We start from the raw sequence: 14,103 nt of genomic DNA, 5'->3' as shown, positions 1-14,103 counted from the left end.
TACTTTCCTGACAAGGGTGCAATTCGTTTGATCAGAATACGACATTGTATTAACATCAGTTATACTATAATTACTGATCTCAATTAAATTCAATTCATTTTTATTTGTATAGCGCTTTTAACAATGAACATTGTCTCAAAGCAGCTTTACACAGATGATGTGGTGATTAAACGTAAATATGTTCTTTATAAGTAAGTTTGTCCCTGATGAGCAACTGTGGCAAGGAAAAACTCCCCGAGATGGCATAAGGAAGAAACCTTGAGAGGAACCAGACTCAAGAGGGAACCCGTCCTCATCTGGGTTGCACCAAATGTCCATTTGAAGCAGATATACAAAGTTGCGGTGTACAGTGATGACGATCAGAAGCAAACTGCACTCCCGAGTCAGTGCAGCAGACCGCCAAAACCAACTACAGTCCAATCCGTCTTTAAAAGCACCCGTTCTACTCCGGAATTACATGGAACCACCCAAGGTGTTGATGAGATACCGTCCCAAGCTGCACAGAAGTGTGAAGATCCACGGAGGGGAGAGGGGCAGGAACAGTGGTCACTGGAACCTCAGGAGCATGTTTAACTCGACTGAGAGAGAGAGAGAGAGAGAGAGAAGGATATGGATTATTAAGTGTCCCTATTGGTGTATGAAAGTTAATGTCACTGTGCAGTTTGGACTCCGGCAAGACTCGCTATGGCAGCATAACTAAAAGGGAGAACCAGAAGGTAACACAGACATGAGGGATCTCTGGGATAAGAGACGACCCACCACACCACCGTCAACAAACCTGAGTGAACGTGTGAATGTGAGGGGACGACAGCATACAAATATACCAGTTCACCAAACACTCTATATCCATGCTCCCTCCAGATCTGAGCCTTTACCTAAGAAAAATAATAAAAGGCTTGACTAAATAAATAAGTTTTCAACCTCGAATTGAACACTGAGACTGTGTCCGAGTCCCGAACACTGGTTGGAAGGCTGTTCCATAACTGTGGGGCTTTATAAGAGAAAGATCTGCCCCCTGCTGTAGTCTTCATTATTTGAGGAACCAACAGATAGTCAGCACCTTTTGATCTAAGTAGGCGTGGAGGATCATACTGGTACAGAAGTTCACTCAGATACTGCGGTGCGAGACCGTTAAGTGCTTTATACGTCAGTAGTAATATTTTATAATCGATGCGAGATTTGATTGGGAGCAGTGTAGACTGAATAAAACAGGGGTGATGTGGTCGTATTTCCTAGATCTAGTGAGGACCCTTGCTGCTGCATTCTGGACTAACTGGAGCTTATTTATGCACTTACTCGCACACCCAGACAGTAAAGCGTTACAGTAGTCTAATTTAGAAGTAACAAAAGCATGAACTAGTTTTTCTGCATCCTGTAACGACATCATATTTCTAAGGTATAAGAAGGCGATCCTGGTAATATTATTCACGTGAGACTCAAAGGAAAGACTCGGGTCAATAATCACACCAAGGTCTTTGACAGCCGTACATGCTGAAACAGAAACATCATCTAGAGATGCCACGTAATCGGAAAGTTTACTTCTAGCTGCAATTGGTCCTAGTAAAAGTACTTCCGTCTTATCTGAGTTGAGCAGAAGAAAGTTATTAAGCATCCACTGTCTAATGTCCTTCACACACTTCTCAACATTGTTTAGCTGATCTCGCTCATCTGGCTTTGCTGAAATATACAGCTGTGTGTCATCAGCATAGCAATGGAAGCGAATCCCATGCTGAATAAAAATCTAGGATTATGCTTGTTATTTTCTATGAGGGAGGAGAAATATGCTGATCTAGCAGCACTAAGAGATTTTCTATAATTTAAGAGGCTCTCCTTCCATGCTATTTGAAATACTGTTAATTTTGTTTGACGCCATTTACGTTCTAGTTTTCGAGTGGTCTGTTTTAAGGTGCGCGTATGATCATTATACCACTGTGCTAATTTTTTCTCCCTGATCATTTTGGTCTTAAGGGGAGCTACATCATCTAGAGTGTAATGTAACGTTGTTTCTAGATGCTCAGTGGCCCAGTCGAGCTCTGCGGGGTCTGACGGAGATCTATCTAATATTGTAATTTCGGGAAGATTATTAATAAAACACGCTGCTGTAGCTGACGTGAAAGTACGCTTAACACGGTAACGTGGTGAGGTAGAAATGCAATGACTTAGGCAAATTTTAAACGAGATTAGATAATGGTCTGAAATAGCTTCAGACTGTGGAATTATGACTAAGTTTTTTATTTTTAATCCAAATGTTAACAACAAATCGAGAGTGTGTCCACCACTATGAGTGGGTCCTATAACATTCTGATTAATTCCAACTGAATCTAGAATGGACACAACTGCTGCTCTTAAGGAGTCTTCCTGATTATCAAAATGAATATTAAAGTCACCAACAATTAATGCTTTGTCTAAAGAAGTAGCTACATTTGTAATGAAATCTGCAAATTCTATCAGAAAATCAGAGTAGGGCCCCTAGGGGTCTATAAATAATAATTAGTGGAATTAACTGACTTGACCTGCTTTCGGACACTGAATATTTTATGTTGGTGTAAAGAACTTCAAATGTTTTACATTCTTTTGTGTGACGTTTAGATTATTATAATAAATAGCTGCTACTCCACGTCCTCTGCCATTTAGACGGGGTTGGTGTATGTAACTATACCCAGGAGGACTCGCCTCATTTAATGCTACATATTCATTCGATTTAATCCATGTTTCTGTCAAACTCATTATATTAAACTCCTGGTCGGTAATAATTTCGTTTATAGTAAGCGCTTTTGTCGTGAGAGATCTAATATTCAACAATCCTATCTTTAGATCAGAGGTGCTGGCTGTGCGTTCAGTCCTATTTAATTTAATGTTAATCAGGTTACTTAAACAGACTTTCTGATAATTCCTATATTTTGGTTTTGCTCGGGGGACAGACACAGTCTCAATATGGTGGATCCTGAGTGACGACTCTGTGCAGCTAGCAGACGGTCGGTTTAGCCTGTCTGTCTGCTCCCTGGCCTTGGCTCTAGACAGTCACTTGTTAACTAGTGCTGTTCTGAGACTATGACCTATACTGCAAGAAATGAGAGCAGCACCTTCCCGGGTGGGATGGACACCGTCCCGCCCTAACAGGCCAGCCTTGCCCTCAAAAATGCTCCAATTATTAATGAAGCCCACATTGTTTTTGGAGCACCACTCGGACATCCAGCAGTTCAGCGACCATAACCTGCTGTAGGCTACATCGCCACGTCACATTGGGATGGGGCCAGAGCATACTACAGCATCGGACATTGCCTTCGCTAATTTACACACCTCTATAATATTACTCTTAGTAACCTCTGACTGTCGGCGTATATCATTAGCTCCTGTGTGAAAAACTATCTTAGAGAACCTGTGCTTTCCTAAGAATCTAAGCTGACCTGCTATGTCCGGCGCCCTGGCTCCCGGTATACACATAACCTGTGCTGCTGGTGCCCCTACAGGTCTAGCTAATTTCACGTGCCTCAGAATGGAGTCTCCTAAAACCAGAGCTCTTTCAGGTTTCTCAGCGGGTGTTTCACTGAGGAGAGCAAACCTGTTGGACACGCTGACGGAGAGGAATGGTGCTCCCGTGGGCGAGCCTTAGCGTTAGCTTTGGCTTTGCGAGTATGCCGCCGAGTCGTCACCCATTCTCCCCGCTGCGAGGGCTCTAATGCTGGAGTCGGGGGAATATTACCTTCACCTAGGGCATCCAGACTTTCCCCTGCAGAACCTGGACTGCTCTCACACTCACTACTTCTCTTCAGACTCTGGATGCGCTCCTCTAATGCTAAGATCTTCTCCGTCAAAGAGCAAACTAGCTTACACTTCTCACAGATAAAATTATCGCTAACAACGGAGAAAGACTGACTAAACATGTCACACTTCACACACTGAGTGAACTGGATGTTCGCCATAATAGAGAAATTACGTACCTTAATGTGTTTACTGTAGTGTGTGTTCGTAGTTCTGGTGAATGTCCTCCGCTCACTGCTTTCAAACCCTCAAACGTCTTTCTTGGCCAGGGAGATACCTCTTTTATAGAATTAATATAAAATTATACTGTCTGTTTGCCGGACAAACAGACAAATAAGTATAATGTTTATTCCATTACCGTCAATTCAACTTAACTTAAATATTTATAATTACTATAAATATTTACCTTTCTTTGCGAGCTAAATTTGCTACATATAATGGTGGAGAATGCGGGCAGACTGTCCTTCCAACTATATACTCAATTTATCTGTATTATACGTTTGCCCCATTTCTCCCCAAGTCGCTACAGCGAAGATCAAATGACCTACAATGTGCATTCACTCCTGCATTTAACTGAGTGTTGAGAATGTGGGTCCTCTCTGGGCCCGGTCTGCTTTCATGTTTGAGAATTATAATGGCTACTTGCTCAAGTAAGTAAAAATCAGTAATGCAGTACCTTGCAAAACGGTAGCATGGTCTCGTGCATTGCCAGACATAGCTAAGAACTGCTCATCTCCTGATGTCTCACCTGAAATAAAATCATTCTATAAAGAAATAACCTCCAGTAAACATCACATAAGGAACTGTTCTAGATATGACAGGGTGACTAAACTTGCAGTGCCAAAGATTAGGCCTGTGTCTAAAAATGATATGAACACATTGCATGCATAGTAAGATGTACCCGTGACCTCTACTGGCAGCTACTATAACAGAAAAGTTGTCAAGGGAGAAGTCATTCACAGCCAAAAATATACAAAGACAAATAAAAGGAACAACTCTGTTGTGATATTGAAAGATGGCAGTATTTTTAAGGTTTCATACTGTAACACTAACACTGTACAATAAATGATAAATGATTTATACTCAAGAGTTCACAGGTAAATTAGGTTCGACTCTAGGAGGATAGAATAACACTGAGCCAAGTTATAAATGAATTTTATACTTTAATTGTGATTTTCAGAAAAAAAAACTTTGAAAATTAACAATTCCCACAATTCGAACAGGTACTCTTTCTGTCTCAACTTAATACCACAATGAAATGAGAAAAAGGGTTTGATATCGAGCTCAAGATTGAATAAAGATAAAATAAAAATAAAATGAAATAAAATAACATGTCCCAAAGTCTCTTGTATCTTGTGTGTGAATATAGTTCCCCTTCAGGAACTCGAGCTGCGTCGAACGCTATGGGAACGCCCCTGCGTTGTCCACGCTCTGAACCATGTGTAAAATCTAGCCAATCGGCAAGCAGTGACGTCATAGACAGGCGACGTCGCGTAAACCAGGAAGCTACAAGATGGCTGTGCGGTGGTAGCGACATTAGCTTCTGCTCGTTCAAGGTAAGCGCTTTGTGTGTGTTATCTGTGCAGTCATGAGCTTAAATGCAGGCAGAATTCCGTCTGCGTGTTTCCTGCTTGCCCCGATTCATTTCGGGGTGACTCTCCCTCGCGGCTTCGGCTCTCAAAGGTATCGGCTGTTAGCATTTTAGCTGTATGGCTATGCGCTCAATGGGGCTGCTCGGCGGCAGCCTCGCCCTGGTACGTCCAGGCACAGCGAAATAGCCCGGACAGAGTGCGTTGCCGCTTGATTCCCGCGGGGAGGTCCTAAGGGGCCCTGGCAACACTCTGAGCCCAAAGAGGGGCTGGACGACCTGAGGTTCGTCCTCGCCTCTTGTGTACAGGCTGTGGTTCGTAAACCCGATGGCTTGCATCTTGGAAGGCGGTGTGCACCTCATGATACGATGCCTGTCCCTCCCCGGCACCACTAGGAGGCCGGTCTGTCGGCCCTGCCTCAGGGTGTTCAGGACATTGCCTCCCTCCAGCGGTTAACTCCCTTATTCCACCCAAAGGTTTGTTGCGTTTGGGGGTCATCCGCCGCCTCTCAGGGGGCTTTAACGGCCGCAGTGCGCTGCTCCTGCCGTTCGGGTTCAGGAGGGCTGTCTGCCAGCCCTGCCATGGGACGTGTTCAGGGCGCAGCTTCACTCCAGCGGTTTGCTCCCCGTATTCTGCCTAAAAGATCGTTGCGGATGAGGGGGATCCGCCGCCTCTCAGGAGGTGTAGTCGGCTGCAGACCTCTGCTCCAACCGCTCTGAGTGGGTCAGGGGCGAGCCCCGAAGGGTTGGTTCCCCTGTGGAACTTTCTGTCAGTCTGGAGGGCTGCCAGGAGTCTCTCGGGGATCCTGCGTACTGTGGAGAAGGGCTGCGCGATTCAGTTCGCGTCTTCTCCTCCCTGGTTCAACGGGATGTGTCCCACCCTGGGGGGACCCATGCAGGCTCTGGTCCTGGGACAGGAGGTGTGTACTCTACTGGGGAATCGGGCCATCGAGGTGGTTCCATCCTCCTCAGTCAGAGAGTCAGGCTACTACGGCCTGTACTTCATTGTTCCGAAGGAGGACGGCGGGGTGCGACCCATTCTGGATCACCCCTCCTTGAACCACTCACTTATGAGGCTCGGGTTCAGGATGCTCGCTCAGAAAAGTCTTGTCTCAGATCAAGTCCGAGGACTGATTTGTCATACGTTAGATCTGGAGGTCGCATGCTCCCACGCAGCCATCCTTCACCACACACAGGAGGTTCCTGAGGTTGCTTTCAGTGCGAAGCTTACCAAAATCGCTCCTCCCGTTCGGCCTAGCACTCTCACCCCGTACCTTCACAAAGTGCGTGAACGGGGCACTGACCCCCCTGCGGCTTCAGGGCATCCGCGTTTTGTATTATATCGATGATTGGTTGATGTTGGCTCGTTTAGAGCACCAGGCAGTTCGGCATTGAGATGTCGTTCTCGCCTGCATGAAGGTACTGGGGTTTAGACTGGAACGCCGGGTAGAGTGTACTTTCTCCAGCGCGGAGAACTACTTTTCTCGGCGTTGTGTGGGACTCGGCCAGGTTACGGGCACGGTTGTCTCCCGCCCGGTATAAAGTCATCCTCACCGCAGTCAGGAGGGTAGGAGCAGGCCAGCAACTCACTGTGAGGCAGTTCCAGAGGCTGCCGGGTCTCATGGCGGCAGCGTCCAGTGTAATTCCACTCGGCCTCCTAGGCATGAGGCCCTTCCAGTGGTGGCTCCGGGGCAAATTGGTTCTCCCTAGAGGAGTCCGCATCGCACCATCAAGGTCTCGCGGTGTGCCCTTCGAGCCTTGGATGCGTGGAAGGACCCAACATTCTGTCACGAGGCCCCGTTTTAGGGACTCCTTGTCGTCGCGTAACGCTAACGACGGACGCTTCCCTCACGGAGTGGGGAGTGGTCATGAGTGGCCACTCTGCCCAGGGTCTGTGGAGCGGCCCACGTCTCTCATGGCACATAAATTGCCTGGAGATGATGGCAGTGTTGTTGGTGTTAAAACACTTCCTCCCAGTCCTGAGAGATCGCCATGTGTTGGTGCGCACGGACAATACTGCGGTGGTCTCGTACATCAACCACCAGGGGGGCCTTCGGTCTCGCCCCTTGCAAACAACTGGCACGAGAGGTCCTCTTGTGGTCCCGGGACGCACTCCTCTCATTTAGAGCTGTTTACATCCCGGGACGGTTGGATGTCTGAGCAGACGCCCTGTTGAGACAGTGGCTGCCATGGGACGTGTTCAGGGCGCAGCTTCACTCCAGCGGTTTGCTCCCCGTATTCTGCCTAAAAGATCGTTGCGGATGAGGGGGATCCGCCGCCTCTCAGGAGGTGTAGTCGGCTGCAGACCTCTGCTCCAACCGCTCTGAGTGGGTCAGGGGCGAGCCCCGAAGGGTTGGTTCCCCTGTGGAACTTTCTGTCAGTCTGGAGGGCTGCCAGGAGTCTCTCGGGGATCCTGCGTACTGTGGAGAAGGGCTGCGCGATTCAGTTCGCGTCTTCTCCTCCCTGGTTCAACGGGATGTGTCCCACCCTGGGGGGACCCATGCAGGCTCTGGTCCTGGGACAGGAGGTGTGTACTCTACTGGGGAATCGGGCCATCGAGGTGGTTCCATCCTCCTCAGTCAGAGAGTCAGGCTACTACGGCCTGTACTTCATTGTTCCGAAGGAGGACGGCGGGGTGCGACCCATTCTGGATCACCCCTCCTTGAACCACTCACTTATGAGGCTCGGGTTCAGGATGCTCGCTCAGAAAAGTCTTGTCTCAGATCAAGTCCGAGGACTGATTTGTCATACGTTAGATCTGGAGGTCGCATGCTCCCACGCAGCCATCCTTCACCACACACAGGAGGTTCCTGAGGTTGCTTTCAGTGCGAAGCTTACCAAAATCGCTCCTCCCGTTCGGCCTAGCACTCTCACCCCGTACCTTCACAAAGTGCGTGAACGGGGCACTGACCCCCCTGCGGCTTCAGGGCATCCGCGTTTTGTATTATATCGATGATTGGTTGATGTTGGCTCGTTTAGAGCACCAGGCAGTTCGGCATTGAGATGTCGTTCTCGCCTGCATGAAGGTACTGGGGTTTAGACTGGAACGCCGGGTAGAGTGTACTTTCTCCAGCGCGGAGAACTACTTTTCTCGGCGTTGTGTGGGACTCGGCCAGGTTACGGGCACGGTTGTCTCCCGCCCGGTATAAAGTCATCCTCACCGCAGTCAGGAGGGTAGGAGCAGGCCAGCAACTCACTGTGAGGCAGTTCCAGAGGCTGCCGGGTCTCATGGCGGCAGCGTCCAGTGTAATTCCACTCGGCCTCCTAGGCATGAGGCCCTTCCAGTGGTGGCTCCGGGGCAAATTGGTTCTCCCCTAGAGGGAGTCCGCATCGTACCATCAAGGTCTCGCGGTGTGCCCTTCGAGCCTTGGATGCGTGGAAGGACCCAACATTCTGTCACGAGGCCCCGTTTTAGGGACTCCTTGTCGTCGCGTAACGCTAACGACGGACGCTTCCCTCACGGAGTGGGGAGTGGTCATGAGTGGCCACTCTGCCCAGGGTCTGTGGAGCGGCCCACGTCTCTCATGGCACATAAATTGCCTGGAGATGATGGCAGTGTTGTTGGTGTTAAAACACTTCCTCCCAGTCCTGAGAGATCGCCATGTGTTGGTGCGCACGGACAATACTGCGGTGGTCTCGTACATCAACCACCAGGGGGGCCTTCGGTCTCGCCCCTTGCAAACAACTGGCACGAGAGGTCCTCTTGTGGTCCCGGGACGCACTCCTCTCATTTAGAGCTGTTTACATCCCGGGACGGTTGGATGTCTGAGCAGACGCCCTGTTGAGACAGTGGCTGCCATGGGACGGTCCGGTACGCCGTTCCCCTGATCGCGCTGCTCTTGGGAGTTCTGGACAGAGTTCGACAGGAGGAAGTCTGTCTCCTCCTGGTAGCGCCTCGATGGCGGGTGGAGCCCTGGTTCACCCCCGCCCAGAGTTGTGGAAGCTGTGGCTGTGGCCCCTGAGGGGGCACAGTTCATAGCTGCTGTTCTCTCTACCGAGGTAGTGAAGGCCCTTCTCTACCTCCACGAGGAGGTCATACGCCGCACGATGGCGACTGTTCGTGTCACGGTGTGAGCACCATGACTTGGACCTAGTTAACTGCCCGGTCGGTTCAGTTCTGGAGTTTACAGGTACAGTTTGCCACAGGGTTACCCTCTTCGACCCTGAGGGTTTCTGTGTTCGCTGGGTAGGCACCCATTGGTAACACGTTTTCTCCATGGTGCTGAGGTCCCGGAGGCTGAGGCCCGGGACGCGACCCAGAGTGCCTGTCTGAAACTTGGCAGTTGCCCTGTCCCGTCTGGAGTTTGCCCCCTGGCATGACCAGATTGTTTACACGAGGCTGGGTGTGTGCCTAAGGTGCCTAAGGCTCCCACATGATGTGTTATGTTACAGGCATTCTGCCCTACTCTGTTTATAGCCCCCGACCAGGGGTTACAGTGTCCAGTGTGTCCAGTGCGAGCACTGGATGCTTGTCTCTACAGGACGAGTCCTTTAGAGGTGGTCGGTGCAGCTGTTTGTCTGCTGTGGCCCTAATAGAAAAGGTTTCCTGGCCGATGGGCGGACATTAAGCAGGTGGTTAGCAGATGCCATCCTTTCAGCTGCGAGTCCTGGTCCCCGCTCCGATCGGGGTCAGGGCTCGCTCCACCGGAGTGTGGCGGCCTCTACGGGTCCAGGACATCTGTGACACTGCGGGTTAGTCCACTCCGCTGACCTTGTCAGGTTGTATGGCCTTGACCTCAGAGCCACCCCGGGCTCCTCTGTCCTACATGCTGGTGCCGAGGCCCTCACTCTCTCAGCAGGGTCTGGTCAGTTTGGCGTGATTGGACACTCGTTTCCATATCATTTCGATGCAGCTCCTGAAGGGGAACATCTCTAGGTTACGGACGTAACCCTAGAGACGTTCCAAATGTTCTTCACAATGTTCTAAATATTATAACAATATTATTTAATAAATACATTAATAATCATGTCTTATTGCCCTGTCTCTTTCTCTGAATGTCCTGCCTCTCTCACTCTTACACACAGTGTGCATACAAAAGGAAGCAGGAAACAATGCTACAATGACTGACTTTAAAGAGAGAAATTTATTGAAACTGTAAAAGAATACAGACATGAAAAATATTTTTCCAAGTTTACCATAGAATCCTCAGGCCAAAGTACAAAAACTCATTCAAACCCCAAGAATAAAATCTTTATCTTACTTTATCTTACTTCCTAAAATATTAAATTTAAAGCAATAATTAAATCAATGAATGAATTCATCATAAATTCTTATTAATCCCCACATTTCATTTACCTCAAACACCCTCATTTAATAATAAAAAATTAATTATAAAGTTACTTTATGATTCAGAAGACAGAAATTCATTAATAGATCAATTAAAAGCAGTAAATCGTTGGTCTTAATGTTTTCCTTTCAGATAATGGTTTCAATGCTCAGGAAATCCAGTAAATGAAAGTTTTAATTCCTTTTGGGGCTAAAAGTCTGTAAAGTAAAAATAAAAACCAGTGTGTTAGAGAGCAGAAAAAATAAATAAAGGTCAGTGATCTGACAATGTTCTGTAGATTGTAGATAAAAACTGCAACACCATGGTCACTGATGTCAGAGCTCTACAACTAAATCTCTGCAAACATGGTGCCTTTTTTCTTTCTTTTTTACCTCTGTTTTTAGTTGACCAGATTAAAAGGCCCCATGGAGATGGAGGCACTATCATGGTTGTCCACAGATCTGACTACACGTTGGGGATTTTCAGAAGAACAATCCTGTACAAAACACACAAAATAGATTTTATTTATTTATTTATTTTTGTTCACAAATAATTTTGTTTATTTTACAAATGTAATGAGCTAAATAATCATTTTATTTACTGACTTTGAGCTAATTTATTTTGTTCCTGCTTTAAGCAATGTTTAATGTCTCCTGCTTTTGGGGATCACGATAATTTAAATTAGGTGCTTCCAGTCAGCCTCGCCAACCATATATACTTTGTACTTAGTATTGGCACCCCTCTCACCATCCTATCAAAAAGTATGAAAAATGTGGAAAGTATGAATGTGCGTGTGTGTGTGTGAGGTTTAAGTAGTGCTGATGTCATTATTAGATTCTCACACTGAAGGTTTATCTTACATGCAAGTTGCCTATTCATTATTCTCTAGTTCAGGAATGTATTGACTCACCACTGCACAGTTGTTATTTTCTAGCAGGCAAAGGTGAACGCTGCAGTGAAGGAAAACGCTGGACTGGTCTACACCAAATGAAAACATCCCGAAGGAGAATTGTCCAATTGTGGATAAACCATTCTGAAGAACATTCACTGTGCCATCATTTGGATTGGGACATCTGAAAATATTTCATTCACAAACATTATATAAATATATAATAATATATAAATATATAAATATATAATAAAACCTCAGATGAACAACACATGACATGCACATTTATTGATTAAAACCAGGCCAAAATAAAAAACAATGTGTGAAATTCAGCATTGACTTTAGAGAAGCAAAAGCTGCTGCTCTAGGAAATGTTATAAGGCATTTTAAAACAATTATGGTACATCATTCTAAGGGAGGGGTGATGATTTTGGCTCGTTTTGCAGCCACTGGACCTGGGCACCTTGCAGTCATTTAGTCATCAATGATTTGATCTGTATAGCAGATTCTAGAGCCAAAATTGAGGTTACTTGTCTGATAACTAAAGCTTGCCCAAAATATCTAAATATATCTGTACTATTTGTACCTACAACTTTATCTAATATATTTTCTCATATTTCGTATATTTTATATTTATAGTTCCGTTTATCTAATGAATAAAATCTTATCTTCTGAGCAGTTGATCAGGTTTACATTTCACTGCAAGTTGTATTCTGTATATTACTATATTTTGACAAATAAAAATCTTGAAATTGAGGCATGCAACAGGATAATCACAACAGCAAATCTACAACAAAATGGCTAAGAAAAAGAATAGAATCATGGTGTTGCAATGGCTCAGTCAAAGTCCAGACCTTAACCCATCTAAAATGCTGTGGCAGGGCCTTAAATGATCTGTGTATAATCAAAATTTTATTAACTGAAGCAACGTTACATGGAAATGAGAGCCAAAATTCCTCTACAATGATGTGAGTGACTGATAGTCATACAGAAGATGATTAGTTATTACTGCTAAAAGTGTTGAATCATTAGATGTACTTAGTTATTTTTACACATGACTTCTCCATGGTTTTGCTTTTGTAAAATAATGTCATGTTTTGTTATATCTGAGACTGTATTTAATGTACCTAATTCTAAGGACCAGTTAATTTAATACAGTGGTCCCCCGCTTATCGACCGGCTCGGACATCGAACTTTTCGCTTAGCAAACAGTTTTTTGACCGAAATTTGCGCCCGCTGAACGACCAAATGCCCGCTTATCTACCTTTTTTTATCCTGACCCACGTGGAGCAAGGGAAAGAATCTTCCCTGTCTCGCCTCAGCCTTCGTGGAGAGAGCATCGATCATAATTTAAACTTCGATTTGTGAACAATATAGTGTTATTTATAGGTCAATATAACAATTTAGTGCATGTATATTGTATATACTATACTTTGTTTAAAGTGTAAAGTATTTTTTTTCCCCTTCGGCGGCTGTCAAAACCTCTTTCCCTGAAGCCTCATTCATGCACACCTGCGGCTCATTATTCACTCATCCCCAGCTCCTATATAAACCCTCCTATACAAACACTCCTTGTCGGTTATTGTTGTTATGTAAAGACACATGTATAGCTTCCTTTCCGGACTCCACGCGGTCTCCACGGATGCGCTTTCTTTCCAAAGTGCATCCCGGATTATATTTTTCCACCCGTGCGTTCGCCCGTGGACCTCGTACCACGGATATCTCTCTCTTTTGTTTGTCGGGATTCTATAGACTGCCGTGTGTGTGTGTGTGTGTGTGTGTGTGTGTGTGTGTGTTTTGTGTTAATCTCTCCGTGTTTTCAATAAACTCAAAGCTAACTGTGCTCAGGCGTTGCCTCCGCTCATTACGCTGCATAACAATTATGTACAATATTATTTATGTACCTGTATCATTTAGTATTTACAATAAAAACAGGGCAAAAATTGTTAATAAATAGGTATCGGTGGAGGTCGGGAACGGATTAATTGTTTTTCCATTATTTCTTATCGGATAATTACATTCGCTCTTCGACCTTTTCGCATTTCGACCGATTTTAAGGAACGGATTAAGGTCGATAAGCAGGGGACCACAGTATGTCTTGATTTTAAGGAGTTCAATTTAAAGAGGGTGTATTTTTTATGTGACCGAAATAAGCAACAGAAAAAGCTCTTAAAACAAATATTTTAATGTGTGTTTTAGTAAAGTCAGATATCAGACAACAGCTGAAGCAGCTTGAGATATTAGTAAAGGACAGTAAACATTATATGCTATTTAGTGTTTAATTCTACTAGAACCACAGGCAGCTTAAGATAAGCTTTTAAGGTATCTATAGAAGGAAAGAGTTACTTACTTTTGAGTAATCAGCTCCCAGTAGACAGGGTAGTGCTTCTCATATACAGGTGTGGCCCAACATGTATCCATCACCAGGGCAATCTGAGTGCTGTCCACTCCTTGAACAGAGACTTCTATGTAGATTGGATCGCCCACCATTATATTCACACTGCCAGTGTAAGGGTGAGAGAAGCCAGCATCCATATAGGGAATCATTGTGACCTGGTACATGCCCACTTCATCTGGATTATGCCTGTTAAGAATGC

General features: G+C 45.7%; 1 protein-coding gene across 1 annotated transcript; it reads right to left on the bottom strand.

Moving 5' to 3' along the window:
- Positions 1-10,415: 10,415 nt before the first annotated feature.
- On the bottom strand, positions 10,416-14,097 carry LOC124376836 (pancreatic secretory granule membrane major glycoprotein GP2-like). Its single transcript, XM_046836129.1, has 4 exons — positions 13,857-14,097; positions 11,528-11,690; positions 11,010-11,113; positions 10,416-10,835 (listed from the first exon to the last, which is right to left on the bottom strand). Exons 1-3 carry the CDS (start codon positions 14,066-14,068, stop codon positions 11,018-11,020), a joined length of 471 nt encoding a protein of 156 aa, XP_046692085.1. The 5' UTR covers positions 14,069-14,097; the 3' UTR covers positions 10,416-10,835; positions 11,010-11,017.
- Positions 14,098-14,103: the final 6 nt, after the last annotated feature.

Source organism: Silurus meridionalis, chromosome 23, assembly GCF_014805685.1.
Source record: "Silurus meridionalis isolate SWU-2019-XX chromosome 23, ASM1480568v1, whole genome shotgun sequence".
NCBI classification, from domain to species: domain Eukaryota; kingdom Metazoa; phylum Chordata; class Actinopteri; order Siluriformes; family Siluridae; genus Silurus; species Silurus meridionalis.
This window is presented reverse-complemented; position numbering and strand designations above follow the sequence as displayed.